The sequence below is a fragment of the Drosophila navojoa genome, chromosome 5 (assembly GCF_054131105.1).
Source record: "Drosophila navojoa isolate 15081-1374.11 chromosome 5, UAZ_NAV_1.0, whole genome shotgun sequence".
In the NCBI taxonomy this organism is placed as follows: Eukaryota; Metazoa; Arthropoda; class Insecta; order Diptera; family Drosophilidae; genus Drosophila; species Drosophila navojoa.
Genome location: NC_142893.1, coordinates 22070452 through 22092985, shown reverse-complemented (window position 1 = coordinate 22092985; position 22534 = coordinate 22070452). Strand labels below are relative to the sequence as shown.

The 22534-nt window shown below is 38.6% G+C and overlaps 3 protein-coding genes across 8 annotated transcripts; 2 read left to right on the top strand and 1 right to left on the bottom strand.

The window, feature by feature from the left end:
* The first annotated feature begins 113 nt into the window (after nucleotides 1-113).
* Tab2 (TAK1-associated binding protein 2) lies at nucleotides 114-15771 on the top strand. 3 transcript variants are annotated; one of them, XM_089260711.1, is made up of 6 exons: nucleotides 114-443; nucleotides 8502-10305; nucleotides 13693-13887; nucleotides 13955-14533; nucleotides 15268-15321; nucleotides 15385-15771. In XM_089260711.1, exons 2-6 carry the CDS (start codon nucleotides 8532-8534, stop codon nucleotides 15411-15413), a joined length of 2631 nt encoding a protein of 876 aa, XP_089116837.1. In that variant the 5' UTR covers nucleotides 114-443; nucleotides 8502-8531; the 3' UTR covers nucleotides 15414-15771. The 3 variants fall into 3 exon arrangements, with proteins under 3 accessions (XP_089116837.1, XP_089116835.1, XP_089116836.1); XM_089260709.1 differs by lacking the exons at nucleotides 15268-15321; nucleotides 15385-15771 and having other exon boundaries at nucleotides 116-443; nucleotides 13955-15192; XM_089260710.1 differs by lacking the exons at nucleotides 114-443; nucleotides 15268-15321; nucleotides 15385-15771 and adding an exon at nucleotides 7423-7850 and having other exon boundaries at nucleotides 13955-15192.
* Nucleotides 15772-16086: 315 nt separating this feature from the next.
* LOC108652885 (putative RNA-binding protein EEED8.10) lies at nucleotides 16087-18581 on the top strand. Its single transcript, XM_089262687.1, has 4 exons — nucleotides 16087-16448; nucleotides 16524-16687; nucleotides 16762-18363; nucleotides 18430-18581. Coding segments are annotated over exons 1-4 (1860 nt in total). The 5' UTR covers nucleotides 16087-16355; the 3' UTR covers nucleotides 18431-18581.
* On the bottom strand, nucleotides 17861-22530 carry EndoB (SH3 domain containing GRB2 like, endophilin-B). Of its 4 annotated transcripts, XM_018104305.3 has the most exons (7): nucleotides 22316-22527; nucleotides 21704-22137; nucleotides 21578-21641; nucleotides 21413-21448; nucleotides 21113-21303; nucleotides 20046-20271; nucleotides 17861-19965 (listed from the first exon to the last, which is right to left on the bottom strand). In XM_018104305.3, the coding sequence occupies exons 1-7, from the start codon at nucleotides 22391-22393 to the stop codon at nucleotides 19837-19839; spliced, it is 1158 nt and encodes a 385-aa protein (XP_017959794.1). In that variant the 5' UTR covers nucleotides 22394-22527; the 3' UTR covers nucleotides 17861-19836. The 4 variants fall into 4 exon arrangements, with proteins under 4 accessions (XP_017959794.1, XP_017959795.1, XP_017959796.1 ...); XM_018104306.3 differs by lacking the exon at nucleotides 21413-21448; XM_018104307.3 differs by lacking the exons at nucleotides 17861-19965; nucleotides 20046-20271 and adding an exon at nucleotides 20280-20859 and having other exon boundaries at nucleotides 22316-22530.
* Nucleotides 22531-22534: the final 4 nt, after the last annotated feature.

Sequence of the window (22534 nt, the reverse complement as noted above, 5' to 3'; positions counted from 1 at the left end):
GTAGTATTAATATATATATTCTAATGCCCAAGTGCATGAAAATATCAACGTCAGTTCTGCTAAGTAGCATAAATTATCGCTGTTAAAAGCAGTTCAGTCCAAATGTTAAGTTACAGACGCTGTTATCAATCAATCAGCTGTTTCATTTGCCACACAGTTCGCGGATCAATCGGATCGCGTAGAAATTAAACGAAAATAAAAATAATAATTAGTAAATACCAATAAAGGCTCTGGCAAAAAAGTGCCGAAACGGAAATAAACGAGGCGAGCGTGCGAGTGCAATTGTGTATTTTTGCAGCAAACTGCAAAAGCATTAGTGAAAGCCAAGCAAGGGCAAGAAAGAGAAAAAGTGAAAATATACAAGTTGATGCAATCGCAAAGTGCTGAACAATAAACACAGTCAGAGGGCGCCCATTTCGCAAATATTCGTATAATTATTATTGGTGAGTAGAATAGATTTAACGGAAATAATAATCTATATGTAGAACGTTATATTTATGCACTCAACAAGTTGCGTCGCTCATATTTCGGTGTGTACACACTGGTCTTGCATTTTGGGCCATGTTTCGTGTAATTTCTTAACCTGGCTGGCATTTTACATTTTATTTGAATTATGTATTTTTTATCTATTATTGCGTAGCGCTGCTACCAATGTCACCTGTTTAATGCGCGCGCTCTCTCGCTCGCACTTACACACATACAAACACAGAGACGATCTGGCTGGTTTTTATCTTGTTGTTGTTGCCGTTGTCGTCGTTTTTTTGCCGTTAATACAACAGCGTCGTCGCTGTTGTCGCTCTCTACGTGTCTCTTTCGCACTCTCGTTTCATAGTGTGTGCGTATGAACGCTTATAAGAGACTGCGAATGTGTGTTCGTTCGTGATTGGTATGTGTGCGATTGTTTGTAGGTATTTTTATATGAATATTTCCGCCCCCGCCCCATTACCGAGTGATAACACAGAAAAACTGTGACATGGCCCGGAGCTTAGAAACGACGGGGGCCGACGTGCCGGGTCTGGCCCATTGCCTATTTGCCATAATGGCCTTAATTCTTGTGAAAATATTTAAATACGTATACACTTTATCTACGCATGTATTTGTTATATTTTTCCACATAATTTCTAATCTAAATGTGCAAATATTGATTTTCTATGTATGTCCTATACTAGTCTCCAACATGCTTTTATCAATGGCCCTCATTGTGTTTTCGGCGCTAACAGGTGCCAAAATTGTAGAATCTCGATAATTGAGAACGTGAAAACATTTAGTAGACGTGTAAATGCATTTAGTAGACGAGATGCAACAATCATATTCAGGGGTATAATCTGGAGAGTTCTATTTTGAATTCTAATACATTAACAAAACGAAAATTAATTCCTTGCCAACATAAACTTTTATCGAACCACTATGAAAAATAAAAATCAGATTGTTTCCATTCGTAATAAATGCATGATAGGCACACTCACGTTGATAAGATTTTGTTATTTCTATAAATTTATCTATATATGTAGACTTGGCTTTGACGTTCAAAGTAAAATTAAAAGGCCATACAAAACATCCCTATTGAAATTATTTGATTGGTTCGCAGTCTCATGTCATCTCATGTCATGTCAGGAGAGTTTTTTTTTTTTTTTAATTTCGTACTATTTGACCTTCGCTGTTCAATGATATTCTCTTTTCATTGTCATAACTCCTGTTTGGTTACTATCGATATATCCCTGCAGTTGCATTCATCGCATGTTCCTGCCAAGCTACACCTCTTTCTGGTGCAAGCTTTTATTTTGTTTGTTTTCGCCTTTGTTGTTACATTTTAAGAGCAAGCACAGAGTTGTTTGTGTTGTTTTTTCTTTCTTCCATTTTACGTCTTTGTTTATATACATACATACACACATACGTCGTCGGCGCCGTTGTAGCTGTATCTGCTCTTGCGCTTGGCACTTTGTTGTTATTATTGCGGGAATTTCCCTGCAAATTTTTCTACATATGTACATATGTACATAGGTTTTTAAACCATATACGTACATACATATGTATTTACATGCATACGTACGTACTTAGTATATTTAGTTCATTATGTGAAATGTGTGCGCAATATGTATTTGTAATTGGCCTGGGTCCATAAGCTCCACTTGGCTTATCATTGTCGCTATAATTATCAAAAAATAAAAAATAAATTAAATATATATGTATGTATATATTTAGACATAAATATACATATACATATACATAAATATTAATAATATATGTATGTATGTATGTACGGTTTAAATTGTCGCCAAGCACGGTACGAAAATCGTTTCCCAGGCTCGCGGCGATAAGCGGCAGCCACACCTGTCAGAATCCGCATTTGCCCCCGCCCCTGCTGATTGTCATTTATTCATATTTTTCACGCCCAAATGAACAGCGTCTAAAAATAGCTAAAATTGATGTTGTTGCCGTTGCCTTTGACTCCGCTTTGATTATTTGCACATTTACGAGGAGCCAAAGAACCGAGATAGAGAAAATACAAAAATAAAATAAAATACAAATTTAAAATTTCAAGACAGCAACAAAAAAGTATTCATAAATAAATAAATAAATAACCCGTATTAATGTCTGCATTATCGCCGACGCCAAGTAATTTTTCGAGCAGAAGCAGGACAGCCGATTGGAACCACGTTTCTCCTGTCTTCTTTTTCCAATTTGAAATTCGCGCTAATGACGTCAGTCAAGGCCTGACGTCTGCAGAAAATTCCGCAAAACGCCTCTTCAAATTATTGGCAAGCAGCACCCGCTCAAAACCAACAACAAATATTCAGAAAAAAATAGAATGAAAAAAGAAAAAAAAAAACGAAAAAAGACAAGTAAAGAAAACACAAAATTGAAAATAGAAGAGACTTAAGCAGCAACAACAACCAAAAAAAAAAAAATTAAATTATTCTCGTTCCATTTTTGCGTGTTTTTTCCATTTCATTTCATGTCTCCGCATTTGATTTATAATATTTCGTTTATACTTGTATAATTTTCCTCAACGTATTTTTGCTCTCAAAGTGAAAGTTGTTTTCATGTTGTAGAGCAGAGTTATCTAGTAATATTCATTCTAGTTTTTCTACGCATCGCCATCGGGCGATCCGTATGTTTTCTGTTTAAGAATTGGATGTCTCGTATATACGGCCTCTCGGGGCGGGTATATTGTTATTTCCCCCCTCATTTTTGTTGTGTGCAAAGATTTTCTTTGCTTCGCATTTATTTATTTATTTATAATCATTTTTCTTTTTCGGCCTTTTTTGACAAGGCAGACACCGAGATTTCCGGTCAATTGCATCGATACTTCAAATTGTCGGCCTTCAAAGACAAAAGCAATCCGGTGGTAGTCCACGAACACATACAATGTATCTATTGTAATATGGATTACTTAATTGATAAAAATAAACCTTATATGATAAGGAAATCGTCAGTACATTTTACATTAACTTAACTTTTAATTTAAAGGGTTTCCTACATATTCGAATGCCATTTTGATAAGCTATCAATAGTGAGGTCTAGTTATTCAATGGAAACTGATAAATGAGGCAGGCGATTTTACAGGGAAAACAACTTTAACGATAACATTTTACATTCAATTTAACCTTAAGTTTAACATGAGTTCCAATTTGTTGTATATGATATTCGTTAAATGACTAAAAATAAACACATGAAAAGAAATGAATGATGAAATTTATTTTAGCATTTACGTTCAATTTAACAATCACTTTATTTAATATTACTATTTGACTAGGGAACCACTACATGAAGAGTTTAGTTTACCATTGCCTTTAACATGAATATAATTTTATTTAAGCAAAAGCAACACTCGATCTTTCAATTGTAAACTTACTTTATTGGCATTAACTTTAACATTTGTAACAGAGCTTTAGAATTTGTATTACCATTAGCTTAAAAATTTACATTTTATTCATCATTAAACTTAGCTTGATCGATCGTTAAACTCGTATTCCAAAATCTATTTAGGGAAATCTTTCTTGATTCTAAAAGAGAAAACATCTAAAGAATGCGGCATTCTCATTAACATACGATGACCAACTTTAAAATCCGCTGATCGAGCGCTCGGAAAACCCAAAAACAAATTTTCTCTTTATTTTCGTGGTCTTTCGCTTTTGTTTTGCTTATTCTTATTTGCTTTCATGTAAATCGGTCTAAAGGCACGCGAAGCGACGCCAACATTTTCTTTTTGCACAAAAGCATTTTAATGAATGGAAACTTTGTTCCGTTCAATTACAAGAGGATTCGTTCCGAACCGCGCCGTTCCGAGCCACATCCACGCATAAAACTTATATGTGTTGCCATAAATTTAATTACTTTGTAAACTTGTTGGTCTTTTGTACTCTGAACACAGGTTCTATGCCTCTCGATTTTTGCGTATGTCAAGGCAAATGAAGCACTCTGTTACCTGAGCATACCATATAGAATCTAGAATCTATAGCACATGCGAGTATATATGTATGTATACAAATATGTGTACATACATCGAATATACATATACGAAGACTCTGTTTTCTTTTATATGCTAGCTGCAGTTTTTGACGTCGATTTCCTTTCCCAGTTGACGACTCGTGCATATCTCTCGTATAGCACACATCTGCATACACATTGATATGTATATATGGATATACATACATACATGTATATCTATTGCATATATCGCTAGCTAATTGTGAAGGTCGTTTACGTCTGCAGTCGTCGCTCGCATGTTTGTCTGCGCTACACCCTCGCTATAAGTCACACGAAACTGGCAAACACAACGAGAATAACAGAATTAATTGAAATTAAACAAATTTTCATTAACGACCCCGCAATCCCCTTTCCACTCACCACAATCTATAAGATATGCCCAGTGCCCGAAAAAAGAAAATCTTATTTACACTATAAAGTAGGGTATACAAAAAGTGTATATTGGAAAGGAAAGCACATGTATAAATAAAATATTACTTGATTTCCAATTATACGATAATGTATTCTCATCAATGTTTGTTTTGTAATACCATTTGATTTGGACCATTAGGTCGAGAGCTAATACATATAGTTAAGCTCTAGATATTTTGAATAAATAATTTAATAATAGTAATATGAGTCTCAAAATAGAAATAACTAAAGGTGTACCCAAATAAATCAACAAATTTACAGAGTATTTTCAATTCCATATGTTTCTCCAAGTTCCGAAACTGTTTTGGCTCGCATTCCATTCATTCCCTATATACGAAAATGTTAGTTTGGAAATTTGTGGAACGAAAAATTCTCTTCTCCCTCTTTAAAAATGATAAAATCAAAATGCAGAATTACTAATGAGAATAAATAAAAACAAAAATTGCCAATTGCGAACATTAATTTTATTTTGGCAAGGTCATTAATGCTTATAGTAAAGGGGTTATTATCAATAAATATTCAAATTTAACTCCTGCTAAACCAAAGACTATAAGAGAGAGAGAGAGAGAGTGCTTTGTGGGGATTAGGTATAAACAGAATGTATGTATTTTTAATATAAATATAAATTATTATTAAAGTACTTTTACTTGTTATGCCCCTTCACAAGCTGAAAAGGCTATATTAGCTTGTGCACATGTTGATTTTTATCTGTATGAATGCCAATAGATAGATAGTGTAGCTAATATAATTAGTTAGCTTAACTAATATATGTAACTAATAAAATAATAAAACAAACTCGAAATAAATGAACTAGGTATTCAATGAAATGATTTAGTTTATATAATACTGAATAATCTAGTAATAATTAGATCAAATCTCTTTCTCGTCCCAGTATGAATTGAAGCATGTAAGCCCTTGAGTATTATTTGTAATAATAATATAATATAATAGATTCCAAAATAACGATTCTTCCATAGATTGTGAACGAGCATTGTGCAGTCGGTTATGCTCGACAGCTCTCGCCTTACATGCCTTTTACTTGTTTTACTTTCTTTATTAAATTTGCTAATTTTGAATTTTCTCACATCTACTTCATATTTTTTGTTGGTTTTATCATATTATGGGTCGGGCATTGAAATAAACAAATTCTGGAACACACATACAAACAGATATATGTACATATAGAACAAAATATTGTTCGCTGCTCTATTCGGATAGATATAGAGAAATATAAATATTATTTATGCCTGCGGCGGGCCATTTTAATGGCGCCATGTTAAATGTGCTGTATCCAAATTTAATGCCAATGCTTTATTATTAATACGTTTTTTGTGCATAAATGTTTGATTTTTATTGCTATAGTCGTATATTTTATTATAAATATATATGTGTATATGTGTGTGTGTCGCAAAGTTTATTATTTGTTTTTATGCATGCTGTCAGTAGTTGGTTTCTATATTTCTTCAAAAGCTCAGGTGAGCCGCAATTCTCAAGCAAAAAATAAAAAGACAAAAAAGCATTTTTTATGTCTATTTAATCCTCGCGTTGATGTTGGCGATTAATTTTCTTCTCTCCGTCCAGTTTGTGCCTGTGTAGCTATTAAATAGTTTTCTTTCAGCCAGACATGTTATTTTAGATTTTAATGAATTTCATTTCTTAACAACTCTTTCACCTCAGCATATTATTTATTTTCTATTTGCTATTGTTGTTGTTTGCAAGATTCAAGAAAAAAGAAATTCATTCAATTATCGATGCTTTTGTGCAACACCCACACAAAAGTTTATTTTAAGAAATTTATAAGAAACAACAGAGAGAGAGAGAGAGAGAGAGAGAGAGAGAGAGAGAGAGAGAGAGAGAGAGAGAGAGAGAGAGAGAAAACGAGTGAGAGAGAGGGAGAGATGCTGTTAAAGGCTTTGCCAAATTGCTTGAATGTGTGCGTGTGTCAAAAATATTGAATGATTTAATTGATTTGTTTCACTTGAGCTTAATACAAAGGCAGCATAATATATGGTTATATATAATATGGGGCGACTTAAAAACCTGATTAAAAGATGCTTGATAGCTGTCCGATATATCATGCGATATTAATAGTTCTTACATTACGCATACGTCACATGGTTCACTTGAAGAGGAAATTACAATTTCTATTTTGTTATCTGCTAGCATTCATATACATATACATATACATATACATATACATTCTCTCAGATGTATGTGTCTATATGTATGCTATTTTTTTGGCTCTACTCTTTTCGAATATTTTTGAAATTGTTTTCAGTTTATCGCTGGCTTTTGAAGCGTTCAAACGCGTCTACGCCAAAAAAAAAAAAATAATAATAATAATAATAATAATAATTTTCGCAACGAATTTAATTTTGATAAACGAATTTGTTGTGCAGACTACAATAATTTTATGAAATCAACTATATTTATGTCCCATTTATATACTTGTTTCAAATATGAGCACAGAAGTCTCTAGAAAAATGCTTGAAATCTGTGAAATTGCTTTGAAAAGGTTTCTTTAATATGTCAAAAAAAGTGTTAAGAAATGACAAACACCTGCCCATAAAATATACATACAGCTAATGGAAAATTGTTTATTTTGATTTGAAATGCAAATAAACAAATATATGAAAGCCGAAAACAAAAACTGCAAATAAATATAATTGTGAAAGGAAAACAAAAACGAAAACAAATTGTTTGCTGCAATCAAAAGATGTACAATAAAATATACATAAATAAATAAATAATATATGTATGTGTACATATAGTTATATATATTTATGTGTGGCTCAACAAAGGCCATTAAAAGATTTAGATACGTCATCGATCAATTTAATAAGGAAAGAGACAGAGCTCGTGTTTTCTGGGAATTTTTAGCTGTTCAACTGCATATCTTAAATAATAAACTATACTATTTAACTATTATATTTGATCGAAATCAAAATGTAAGTCGATTCACACGTATTATTTGTGTTTAGCCAGCTTTAAACTGGTTATGATAAATTGTCGTTCCTTGCCATACATCACAATGGTCTAGTTATATCTCTATATATCAAGCTGTTTCTGTTTCCCTCTCTCTCTCTCTCTTTCTCTCTCTCTCTCTATATATATATATATATGTATTAAGATACTCATGTATATTTATGTCATCCTTGACACTGTCCTAACAGCACGCGATATCGAGATTTAGCTAGTATGACGCTTCTATTTTTGCTCACTTAATATTATTATTTTTATTCGCGTTTTTTCTTAGCTCGTCGTTTTTGCATATTATTTTTCTTTTTTGAAAACCTGAGCAATTTTTTATGCCGTGCATTGTGTCATAAATATTTTTAAATTTTCTTTGTCATTTGTTTATTGTTTCGGCGCTTAAGCAAATTGCTTGAAGCTCTTTGATTTGGCGATTTTTCTCTATTTTCTTGACTATCAGTTTTTCTTAATTTTTGCCAGGTTTGTTTTGCATTTGAAATTGCCGACTTAGGCGACTTAGTCGCCGTGCTAAATCGGGCCATGAACTAATTTTGCATTCCCCCCCACACACAGTGCTTTCCATTGCTAATGCAATTAGCTAATTCGTGTCTTGGTTGTATTTTCAGGTCTGCGGCAGTGACAAATGATGGCCTAAAATGGCGGCCACACCACCAATACCGCCCGGAGCAAATCATTTCCAATTAAATGGCAACCCTCCACAACAGCAACAGCAACAGCAACAGGAGCAGCAACAGGAGCAGCAACAGCAACCACAACCACAAGCGAGCAACAACAACACGCCCTTAATAGTCGAGGCACTGCAGCAGCACTTTCAATTCAAGGCTCTGCTTAGCGCGGACGAGGATCAGCAACAGCAACAGCAGCAAGAGCAACAGCAATATCTAAGGAACCACAGCAACAGCAACATTAGCCGCAGCAACAGCTATGAGCAGCTGGAGGAGTCTGCCTGCAGGCCGAAAGCCAAGCCAAGTTGCCAGTGCACAAACATAAGTATTATGCACCTGTTCCACGAGATGAAGCAGGAGTTTCCCACGCTGCCGGATGCCTTGGTGACGCAATGCGTCAATGAGAATTGCCATCAGCGCGACAATTGCATACAGATGTTGAAGAAGGAGCTGGTGCTGCACCCCTCGCCCGTCCAGTCCTATCCCGCCAAGGTGGTGCAACAGCAACAGCATTTGCAGCAACAGCAGCGCCAAGCCAAGCCGCCGACGCCCTTGAGGCCGTCGCGGGCTGCGCCCACCCAGCCACCAACCGGTGGTGTTGAAACGCCGCCAGTCACACCCATTGCTCGCACTCGACCCACCACATTGAATTTGCCGCGTCAGCTAAACGCGCAGCTGCAGCAGAAGATACAACAGCGACAGCAGCAGCAGCAGCAACAACAACCCGCGCCGCGACAACAGCTGACGCCCAGCGCGCAGTACAAGCCGTTGCGTCGCGCACCGCCGCTGCCTCCGCTGCCGCCGAAGCCGTTGGCCGTTGTCTCGAGCAGCTGCTCCAATGACTCCTCATGTCTCACCAGCCCGCTCAGCTCTAGCGAGTCGGAGCTGTCGCTCAATGTTTCCTTATCATCGCCAACGTCAGCGACAGCAGAGACTGCTGCTGCTGCTCCGGCGACAACGTCAGCTGCGCAGTCGGCAGCGCCAGCTACTGCGCAGTTACGTTCGCCCGTGCGACATCGTTCAGTCATAACGCTGCAACCGGAGCCGCCGTATGCGCGCGAATTTCTTAGCAACGCGGTCAGTGCAATTTCGCCTTCGGCACCGCCAGCGCCAGCGCCAGCGCCCACGCCCCCATCGCCCACATCCGGTGGCAGTACGCCGAGCGGCCGCAAGAGCTTCACCTCACTCAATCTCACCCTGCGCCAGCCGCAGATCAGCAGCAACGGAACGGCGCCCGCTACGATAGACATCACGGCCGGGCCAGCGCCCAGCGGGAACGGCAGCAGCGGCATCACCTACTCGAGCAGTAGCTTTGATGCGCGCCGCGGCACCCACAAGAACTTCCAGCTAACGGTCACCGACGAGGGCAGCGTTTTCAGCGCCGGCTGTGTGCGTCCCCAGGTGCCGCTCTACGCGCCCTGCCCGCCGCCCCCAACCACACCGCCATCCCAGCCAGGAGTGCTGGTCACCGATGGGGCAACGCCAACAGCACGCCAGCAACAGCAACAGCAACAGCAGCTGCAACAGCAACTACAGGAACAGGCCGAAGCAGCAGCGGCAGCTGCTGCAGCACCGCCCGAGATGCCGGCCATATTTCCATATCCCACACAGGCGCAGAACCATATTGTCGCCTCCAACTACAACAACAATCATCTGCACAACAACAGCAACAGCAGCGACAACAGCCCCAGCGTCACGCACATGCCCCTCTACGAGGGCGTTGTGCCCGAATCGGATCGAGAAGGTGAGTCCAAAGATAGAGAAAGATTTACCACAGGCAGATTAGTTCACAGCGTCAGCGAGTGCTAAATGCGAAGTCATAGCGAAGCAGCCAATCGAAAAGATCTGTTCCGATAGACGAACAGGTGTACAAAGACCTATTTTTAATCAGTTACAGAAATTGTTGGTTGAGTTTCTGACTGCTCAAGCGCTCTGTTAGAACCTCAAGCAAAACTCTAACACAAAATGTTTAAGGATAGGGAAATGCATATACAGATAATGATACTGATACTTAAATATATGCATATCGATATATTTCCAATCATCCAAAGTATATAGATGTCTAAGCACGAAAGCAAATCTCTAGTGATGAAATAAGTATTTTTTATTCGTAGGTACTGTACAATCCATTGATTTAAAGAAATATCTATATAGGTTGGTTTTATACTTTTAGTGTAGCCCAAATATCTGCATAGTAAAGTCTAATACATAAGTTCAGATATTGATCCTTGTTGAACAAGACAATGATCAGTCAAAGAAAAGTGATTGCTGTTACGAGTAAAAATCTAAAAAAAAAATCTATATCAAGCGGCAGAATAGAAAAGTCCAGTAAATTAATTACAAGTTTGTTAAGCTTCCCAAATAAAATATTCCTGGTTGCCAAATATAATAATAATTAGTGTAATTCTAAAAAAAACAGCAATAGTTTTTTGTTAGACATAAAGCTTAGTTAGTTTAGTTATATTTGGACTTCCACATGTCTGGAATCGCATTCGTTATCTGCGACGTAATTTTTGTTTCATAGCTTTGTTTTCCTATATAGGGGATTTTTTCGCCGTATAATAGGTCTAATCACACCAGCCCTTATCAGACCATTCTGTTTACAATTGATAACAAATTGAATTACGCCCCAAATGTTGCAAACGATGTTGTTATATGAGAAACTCTATAACTACTATTTACCTTATGGAATCGAATATATATTAGCCCATTTATCGTTTTATGCTCATGCCCATTTATCGTTTTATGCTCATGCACAATTCAGTCTGGATTGTATTTAATGCTTTTGGTGTAACTTAAACTCTTGATGCCATAGAAGTATGCTTACAGATTAATTAACATACCGATATTCGGGTCGGATTAGACGAAAGCATATTAAAGAAACCATGTGTTTAGTTCATTATTTTATAGATCGGCGTATGACAACAGGCTTCGAAGTTTGTTTTATTTTTCAGGTCAAAAGTTTCTATGGCTATACAAATCACATAATTCGAAAATGAAGTATGTATAAAGTATTCGAAAATTATTTCATTTATCTAATTGTAAGCCCTTAGGGCTTCTCAGATCTCAAAAACTCCAGTCTATCATGGTTGTATAAATATTGGGTTCAAGTTTTAGAAGTCGTCTATTGTATAATGCTATTCTAACTGGCGACAAGCCAGTCATATATCTGACTTTCTACAAAAATTAGGCCTATTAATTTGTATATTCTGAGAAGGAAACGACTATTTTGGAGTCCATTAAATGTTTTGAACATTTTTTCATTCATTTAATTTAATTATAATTTTTTAATTTCATTCTCGACATATAAATAATACTGGGTAGCTTAACTGCCAGGTAGATCGAATATAAGTCTCAATAATAATCCAACAAATTTTACAATTATCGGTACCGTTATGCCTTTTTCTTTTCCGATTGTCCAACCTTCTCGAAAATGCAGATAGCTGAGCTATATAAACAATTTACTTAGGTATATCTTATATATAGAGACAATAATATATAAAATGTAACGCCCACGCTTCGATTTCGGTTGTATGTATGTATATAGATTGGGTCCGACATATTATTTGATGTAGAAATGTCTCTTGTCTGTACTTTTTCCATTCTATTCAATTCTGTTTCATTCCATTTCGTTTCCGTGTTCCACGAGCAATGTGCCGCCACCAGCTTCGCATCTGCCGGTCTTTCGCTCAGTCCCACCGTCCGCGTTCCTTACCATTTTATTTATACAACGCTTACGCTCTCTCTCGCTCTCTCTGTCATATCTCCCTCATTTTCTCTCTTGTTCTCTCATTTTATTTTCTTGTATTTCTGTTCTTTCATTTGTTGCTGCTGCGACTCGTTCAAGTTCACGGCGAAAATGCGAAGAAAACATCGCGATAGCAACAACTTAGTCCGAATCCGAATTCGTATTCGAGTCCGAACTCTAATTGGATCGCAAATGGTATTCCACTTGACACATTAAGCATACGCAGCATGGGCAAAGGGCCATTTCATAATGTAAATTTATTGAATATTATCTAGCTTGGATTAAAATATTTATATCTTTAAAACGAAACTGAGGAGATTATTATAATGAGGAATTATTCAATTATTCAAAAGTCGTAGCAGCAGCTCTTTTCAGGGATTAAATAATGTGAACATACGACCCGAATATACAAGATATCAACAAATATTGAAGCAAGCCAGTACAAATGAGTTCCTTTCAAAAGATTATTCATTTGAACATGCATTACGAATATGTAAAATATCATCAATTAAATAAAATCCCTTGGTAATTAATAATTCGAAGTTTTATTTATATTCTTTTAAAAATTTCGAATCATTTAATATTTGAAATATTCGGTAATTCGTAATGTTTTAAGAGTCCCTAGAGTTTCGAAAGAACGAGAGTCGACTGTATATATGTATAGCTGAAAAGCACTTGCCGCTTTTGCTTTTAGCTAAACTATTTAAGAGGCGACAGTCAATCAAATTAAAATAAAATTCTTCACACTTTTACTTTAGTGACATATCGTGGAATTCTTCTCGTCCATTAACGAATTAATTTATCAATTAAAATGTCTGCAGAACACAAGCAAATGACGTACTACAACATTTTCATTTGCTTTCTCTAAATATATGTTCTGTATGTCAGCCTGATCCTCCTTTGGCCTATTGCCCTGTTTGCTATTTCCGCTAGAAATCTATCAAAATGTCTAAAAATATGTGTCTGCTTTTATTTAAACCGTTTGTTTTTTTTTTCTATCTTGTTCATTTTGTTCTTTTTGTTAGTTTGTTAAAATCTAATTCAAAAATCATTTCAAACCGGGCGTTGCGCTGCCTTATTTTCAGTCAAAAATAAATTATTATTAGATTGATTTCTCGTGTGCTTGCGCATTTTGACTAAATTTAAATATGTTTATGAACTTTTAGCGAGCGAGCAAAAATGCGCGCCTTTATTTTTAGCAACAAACAGAGTAATAAAATGTGAGCTATAGAGCCATAAATATACTTGCTTGCTATGTGTATAGATATACAATTGTATATAAATAAATATAAGGTATATATGTGTTGATATATATTGAATTAATGAAGTTAAATGGATATGAATAAAATATTTCTGATCAATATGTGTTCTTTTTGCTTGCAGCGCATGCCAAGATCATTGAGCGCCAAAAGCAGCGACGCGACAAGCTGGCCAACGCGTTGCGTGAGAATAAGAAGCGTCTGCTGATGCTGGAACAGGAGATCAACATTTTGACCGAGCCGGTGCCAGAGGGCGAATCTGAAAGACTGGATAGAGATATCAAGAAACTGACTGAGGACTGTCAGCGGCTACTCAATGGTATGGCGCACAAATTATAAATTATTAATTTGAGTTGACTCCAGTGAACGGCTGCTTTCCTTCCCAGATCCTCAGCTGAATGGCAATGCAGCCGCGCCAAATTCCATGAATCGTCAACTATCGGCGCCCCCAGGCCCGCAGCAACAGCAGCTGCCATTTCCACGACAGCGAGTTGCTCCTGGCAGCGCTCGGACTCAGGTGCCGCCCAATTCGCTGCGTCTTCACTCGGTGCCCGCGACACAGACACAGTCGCATCTAGATTTCGTGCAGCACCACAGCAGCGCGCCCAGCTCGGCGTGCTTGACGCCGCAGCAGCAGCAGCAGCTGCAACTGGAGATGGAGCCGCCGCCCACCTATGCGCAATACTATCAGTTTCAGCAATTTCTGCAGCAGCAGAAGGCAGCAGCTGCGGCCGCAGCAGCAGCAGCAGCAGCAGCGGCGACAGCAGCTCCACCCTTAACGTCACCTGCAAGAACTGTCGCCCAGCCACGTACCAATCAAGAGGAGGAGGAGGAGTCCCTGTCCGAATCGGAGGTGGACGAAGGCGAGGAGCCACTGGATATGTGGGCCTGCAACTTGTGTACATTCCGCAATCATCCGCAACTGAATATATGCGAAGCCTGTGAAAACGTTAGGATCCAGCCGGGTATGATACGCATTGTGCCTAATGCTGATGAGAGCGCACAGCCCCGGCCACGCCCACAACAGCAAATGCAGCCAGAGGCCGATGCCAATCGCCAGCAGCCATACGCTTTGCACACGTGACATACTATACTGCTCGTTTTTGATCATTTGATTGCTCCTGCTGGCTTGCCTGCTTATATATCATTTATAAGTGCTATAATTGTCAAGCTATGTTCATCTCTGTGTCAATGCAAAGTTCTCTTAACATGCATGGCTTGCACGCATTGCCTGCATGTTGGCAACTTTGAAACTGTGATAGCATATATTTTTTAAATTAGTTTCCAGCTAAGAAAATGAATTACAAACCCACAAAAGTCATGGCACGCATGCAGCCTCTATAGATACTAAAAGGACTAAAATATCAATAAAATCAAACGAAACTTTTGCTCATTCGAAAGACACGACACGCCCAAATTCGAAACATAGCATGTTGCTTTAATAATGCAACCCCAACATATATTATCTATAAACCATGAAGTTTATGTTTAATTAATATTTATGTCAAATGCATATGGCCTCATTATCTGTTTTATTGTTAGCGTCTGTATTACTAAGCAAACAAAGTTTATTACTATTTTAAGCAGCTTTCGTAAATAAAGAACTTATTTAAATACTTACAAAGTCCGTTGTTGTTGTTGTTGCACTTCCTCTCTATATGTGTTTAAATTTATACTAATTGAAATTCTTTCATTATAGCACCGATTCACAATCGAGAGGATATACATATAACACTCTCGCCCGGCGAAAATCGTAAGCTCTCTAATTTAGTTTAAATAGTATGCCTATACTTAATATAGTTTTCCACCGTTGCAGGTATTATACACTCTTGGATTCTTTCGTGACAGTCGGGGAAACTCTACCAAAACTAGACAGCATAATTAACATACATAATTGTTAAACATATTTATTTGGCTTTTTGTATTATATTAATGTACATAAATCTGTAATGTAAACGCTGCTGGCAGCGCTTACCGCAGTAATATATTTTATATGCTATTTGTTGATATTCTGGCTTAAGAATCGAAGACTTTTAGTAAAACAACCGTATATAAGGAAAACTAGAAAATTTTGTCAATTTAATGTGTTAAGTTTTCTACATGGAACACAGCTAAAATCGAATATGCAAACATTTATTGTAAGCTTCGTTACAAACAAAAAATCGTTACAATTTACAAAATTAAAGAGCGAGGGAGAAAAATATTTGCTTATTGTTTTTATGAAATGCATTTGAATTTATCCAGTGATTTAGCATTAATTTTTTTTTTTTTTCAATACATAGCGAATAATATCGATAGATTTAGTTTCGATAGTTGGCAGATGGAGTATCTCCACTGACCAAACAACTGGTCAGTGGTATCTCTCAAATCAATGGTTAGTGATGAAACAAACATGTATATGTAAAACCACTAATCAGAAAATACACTGGACATGCGTACAATTTTTTCCAGCGACGAAAAAATGTGTTCACTGGTTAGTGTTTCTATGTAGCACCAGCTACCGATAAAAAGATTGTTCGATAGTTGTGAGATGTGCGATATCAAGTAACCGCTTACAAGAGTATCGCTCCGCTCAATGCAACAGACGAATCGAAAACGATTTCCTTAAACCGCACGACGAAATAGAAAAGTTGAGGCGCATTATTGTGAAATAGGAAATTTGTTTCAATTGTAATCGTCCTTGAGTCATTGACGTACAGCTTTAAACGTCAACTAGGTGAACGAGCTCGACAGTTCAATATATGTCGACCACGCATTTCTCGTAAAAGTGTACATATTCCACATCCAATGCATAAAACATTTTATTTTAAGGACGGTGAAGCTTACACCGAGGATCACATTCTGATTAAAAAGCTTTATATGATCCATGTGGGCTCAACAGTAAGTATTAAAAAAAAAATGCTCATTGTTAATATTGGCACATATATCAATGTATGTTTTTAAATCAATGTCAAGCTATCGCTCAAAAACTTGAGAGATTATTTCTCCACTTTTGGAGCCGTGAAGCACTTGGAGGTGCTTACCCATTCAGCCAATGCTTCCGGCTGCAAAGCGGCTGCTGAGAAACCTAAAAGCAAAAGTGGTTTCGTTCTCTTCGACGATGCACGCAGTGCTGCCAAGTGAGTATATTGACATGTGGGGGCAATCATTAGCAACATTTTATATTAAAATGGATCTCTTCCTGATCGTATAGGCTTTTGCATCGCAAGGTGCACTATGTGAAGAGCATTCGAGTTTCTGTGGTGCCCAGCGATAGCTGGCATCAGCCAGACGCCCAGGGCATTCCATTGGCAGCCGATGATGAGCCGGCGGCTGCTATAATGAATCTGAACGATCATTGCTTGGATCACATATTCCGTATGTTGCCACTGAGCGATCGCATTCACTTCGCACGCACCTGTCTTCGCTTCCGGGAGATATATAAGCAGGCAGCGCCAGCATTGGACAAGTCAATGAAATTCGAGGAGTTCACTGATCTTACCATGTGGGATGTTCGTGACTTTTTCTTGTTGTCCGGCCCACATGTTAAGGAGATCGAAGGTGTGATACCGCAGCGTCATTTCAAGCGTTTGGTCGAATTTCTGGGCAACAACTGCATTAACTTGACTACATTAAAAATCACGGTCAACAAGTTGCCCCTGAAAATGATGGAGAAGATATTCGGCAAGTTAAATAAGCTACAGAATCTACAATTACGTTGCTGCGGTTTAAGAAATGATGCGCTGCTCGCTCTGAAGCATTTGCCAATGCTTAAGAATCTGGATCTGTCCAACAATGACAAATTGACTGGTCAGCATATGAATCGCTTGCCAGCCACCCTTGAGTCTCTGACTTTGACCAGCTGCACAAGCGTGCAGGGGAAGCTCTTGATCAGGGCTTTGAAGTCTTTGAAGCATCTGAAGGAGCTAAACCTCAAAGGCCTTTATTCGATCGGCCCAGCTTTCAAGCAGTTGGTCGAGAGCCAGCGATACCACACCCTGGAAGCGATGACAGTCAGCACCGATTTCGGCTTTGGTATGGCCAACCAGTACGAGTACATTGCCAAGTTGCCACGCCTCAAGAAGGTGATTGTGTACAGCCACCATGAAGACAATACTGTGCGTCCGAAGCTGTTGACATGGCTCGTGGACCACAAGGCGGAACAACTGGAGCATTTTGAGGGGCTTGGACAGAACTGTTTGAATGCCACGATGCTGGCACAGCTCAGCAAGCTAAGCGCATTGCGTACGCTCATAATACCAGCAAATGATGCTATCGGACCTCGAGAGGTGGAGGCTCTTTGCGCCCTACAGCAGCTGGAGGAGATCAATCTGAAGTATTGCACTAATTTAACCGATCAGTCTGTGCTCCTCCTGATACTCTCCTGTCCCAAGTTGCGTGTCGTGCATCTGGATAATTGCCCACAGCTCTCTGGAAGGCTCTTATCTGATATAGTATTTAAGATTCGCTTGCAATTACGACAGAGCGAAACCGAACGTCCATTGCCCATCAAAATCGGCTTGTACGGCTGCAAAATAGATAAGGCGTTCCTGGATGGCATACAGCAGACTGCGAAGGACATCCTCGAAATCTCGAACGATCCGGGCAAATTAGAAAATTTCTGCTTCTATGACGTATCCGAATTGTTGGCCTTTGATGACGATGATATGTACTTAAGATCGGACGACATCTACGATGACTTTGACGACTATGATGATTTCGATAATGATGATGATGATTATGATTATGATGGCTTCGTTGATGGTGACGATATCGATTATATGGATGGATCAGACCTGGAAGATTACTGGGATTAGTAAGCGAATAAATATTTTATTGGAAATATCTCATGATATAAAGCTTTCTCTTGATTTCTTTGCAGATATACGAGGTGCTGTTATCTGTGAATTCGTTCACATTTTTATTTGCCAAAATAAAAATCGACTTTTATTTGCCAAAATATGAATTCGGCTAGCTATGTAAATAAATAGAGAACTGGTTATATGCCAATAAAACAATCGTTTGTTACATTTTTTTAATTTTTTTTTTTTTTTTTTCATTTTCAGTTAATAATCATTTATATATAGTTAAATACATTTCTTTTTTTTTTTTTTTCAAAGTTTATGGTGTGCTTTGTTATTGCTAAAATCCCATTCTCTAAACGCATTGAAAACCTAAAAATCGTTGTTTTTGTTTTTCTTTTGCACTCGCATTGGCATTTCATTTAGTTTTAATTGTATTGTACGTTTATTAAATAGTTATTAATTATTTTGATTAAGCACCAAAGTGGCTTGGCTTGGCTTGGCTTAGCTTGGTGTTTCGGGTAGTTCTTAAACACTTAATTGACTTGCAAGGGGGGATAATTGCACCGAAAAATTTAGAGAGAAGAGATTAAGATAAATGTGTATTTAACCTAAGATAAATAATCTGATTTCGAATATATAGATGTATTAACAATTCCATAAATAGAGATATATTAATAATTATATATATAGATATAGATATACATGGATGTGTTTAAAGCACACTTCAAATATAATAACTAACGAATAATCAACTATCAAAATAACATAAAATATATAATACTTTGTTCAATGTGAGATTGAAAAGCTTAATAATAGTAGTTAAAGGCTCCATGTTTAGCAACAATAATAAATGTTTGGAAATTTTCTTTAACACGTTCCTTTTCGCACTATATAAGATATATACGTATTTAATAAGTAACAAATATTCTTGATGTTATTAATTGAGATTTTCTAAATTTTGTAAAAACAATTGAGTTTCATATATTTGAGAGATAATTTGTTAGCCAAATCGGTATTGATATTTATATGTATGCACATAGACATTGAAATATTTGATTAAAAGCTGAGCAAGAAACAGGACGGGGATGGGAGGATCGGGATGGGACAGCTAGCTACGTAAAGGTAAAGGTAAATGTTGGTGCGCTGCGGAATGCATTTTATGTGGCTAACAAGAGGCACACGAATTCAATCGACACGGACGTTAAGCTAGGGCGCATTGCTCTCTCTAATATAATATGTTTGTATATATGTGTATATTCTGATAAATTATTGTACTCTCTTGCATATGTATGAACTATGTATGTAATTGTCCCATTGCAATTGCGTTTGCTCAAAATGAGTATTAATGAGTTAGTATGAACTATGTATGTAATTGTCCCATTGCAATTGCGTTTGCTCAAAATGAGTATTAATGAGTTAATTTTGCTTTGAATAGATGTTGTTTGTCTTTTCGCTTTTGCTTTCATTCCTTATCAATGGGCCAATTAATAGTCGTCCTTCTGTTCGTCATCGAGCATTTCGACAAAGGCGCGCGGGACCAAGCCCTTCATCAGACCCTGCTTACCGTACATGTAATCCTCATTCACTGGCGAGCATTCGGTGACAAAGATGACCTGCGAAAGTGAAGAGAAAATATGAATGAAGCTGGACAAGATCTGGTATATATATAGAATATATATGATGAACTGCTCACCTCGTTAGCGCTCAGATTCAATTCGGTGTGATCCTTGGCATCGTAGGAACACAGGACACGTGCACGTTGCATTTGATCGGTGCTCACATTCAATTGCATGGACTGATTCGCTTTTTGTTGACTGCTATTGCCAGGATTGCGTGCTCCAACGCTCATGCCGCCGGCGGCACTGGACTTGGTGGCATCCAGCAGATCGATCGGTGTATAGGGCGTCGGGCCTCCCAAGCTGATGGAAGACGCAGAGGCAGAGAGGAGAGTTTAAATGGCTTGAGTGTGAATGAACTTGATGTTGGAAATTTAGGATAGTGGATAGGTGGAGCTACAATTGAAACCGCTTAACAGCAACCGCAACCGCAATAGAAACAGAAGCAACTAGGAGACTACAAATGGACGACTAAATAAGTTTCGTTTCAATAGAACAACCAATACAAAAAGTTTAGCCTAATAGTATATACATATATATGCGTATACGTATGTGTGTTAACCCGCTTCAAAAATTTTGATTCAAGACTTGTTTATCATTTCAGATGAATTAAATTAAACTGTGCTTATGGCGCTCGTATCGAATTCTATCTCAAAGTCTTCCAGCAGATGGGTGAGCGCCTTGACCGGACCAATGTCAATGCTCTTAAAGCCCGACTCAATATCAATATCAATATCCTGCCCATTATCAAAATCGTAATCGCTATCTATGGCCTTGGCCAGTGCGATGGAACTGGCTTCACTGGAATCACATGAATGCGCCGAAGCAATGCTGGGAGGCCCGTCCACATCTTCGCTATTGATGCGCAGGCGAGGCTTCGCTGGCTGCATTCTGTAAGACCACAAAACAACAACAAAAACACCGAAAGGTCAACAACAACAAAAAGCAAACACCACAGACAGACATACATATAGAATGTCAAAGTGCAAGAGATACATTTTTTGTTTTGGTAAAGTGCCGCCTACAAACAGGTACACAGGTACACAGGTACTCAGGTAATCAGTTATTCAGATAATCAGCTATGAAATATAATTAACTAATCCATGAGCAGCTTCTACAGCTGCCCTGGCTGCTCTCCACTTACTTGGCCAACTCGCGCTGCAGTTGGTCCATAACGTCGCCGCATTGCTTGTAGTATCGCACCTGCGTCTGAACGAAGGCGTGCAGATGACGCAAGTGCGACGCCTGCGAGGTGCTAATCCCGTCCAGCAACAGCTTGGTGATCTCGGCCTGCCTGTCGAACTCGGCTTGAGCTACGCGCAGATCGCGCTCCGCCTGCACAAGAAGAAATTTATATATTAGCACATATAATAGACAAGTCTCACATGAAACCAAGAGATATAATAAAAAGTGAGCTTAAGGGAGGCGCCTCAGTGGGCGATACCTGTTCCAAGGCAGCTTCTGGCGAAATGCCATCTTTCTATAAATCACAAACAACACATTCCGCACAGAGTAAAAGCAGCACAAATGTAAAAGCAGAGGCGAAAATCCATAAATCAACTTAATGCGACAAATCCGCTAGCCAAGTGGAGCAGTGGAGTCTACTCACCGACTGCTGGCCCAGCATGCTGCGCGCCTTCTTCACCCGGTTTTTGCACGCATCCAGGTCCAAGCTGCGAAATTTACCATTATGTATTATAAGTATGCATGTCTGTAATCTGCAAAGCTTGCTTACCGCTTCGTCTCCAGCAGCCCACGCTCCTTACTAATAGTCTTCATTTCGCCCTCGAGGAATTTGCGCAACGGTTGCGTGAAGCAAATGCCCGATGTGGCTATGAAATCATGCTCGCACTGGCCCAGCTTCTGCTCTGCCTGGCCCACTTTGATTAACGCTTGGCCATATGGCAAGTCCTGGCCAAAGTCGCCGCCGGCCTCAATCATGTCCAACGCCAGGTGCTCCAGATTGCTTAAGCGCTTCGGCTTTGATTTTTCAATCTTTTCGAAAATATAGTCCTCGACGCGATTCTGTGGATTGGGTATGAGCACCGATTCGGTGTCGCGCACTATTTTCTCAGTCCATGATTTGGTCACATCGGCGCGTTCAGCCAGGTTTTGAAAGTGTATATCGTATTCGGTGCGCTCGGTGGTGCCCAATTTCTCCTCGGTTAGCTGCATAAAAGGGCAAGGGTAAACGCAAAAAGTCAATCGCGTGCGCAAGGCTGTCCACCCTACCCACACCACTTTCCTTTCCTTACGTTGCCCAACCAACGCTACCAACACCCCCAACGGGCCGAGGCCGAGGCTCAGGCCCAGGCCTCCAACTAGAAGTGCTTGCCTAAGCATTTACCTGCACCACGCGCGATATTGTGCTGCCCGCTTCTTTCACCAGGCTCTTCATGTTGAAATTGGACAGGTTTATGTTCATTTTGAGTTGCAATTAACTTAATTGAATTATAAATTTATTTTGCAAGCCAATTCTTGTTTGTAATTATCAATAGTCTAATAAGAAACTGAGATGCAAAGCAATCGATTGTACTTCAATGTGTGTGTGAGTCTGTGCAACTAT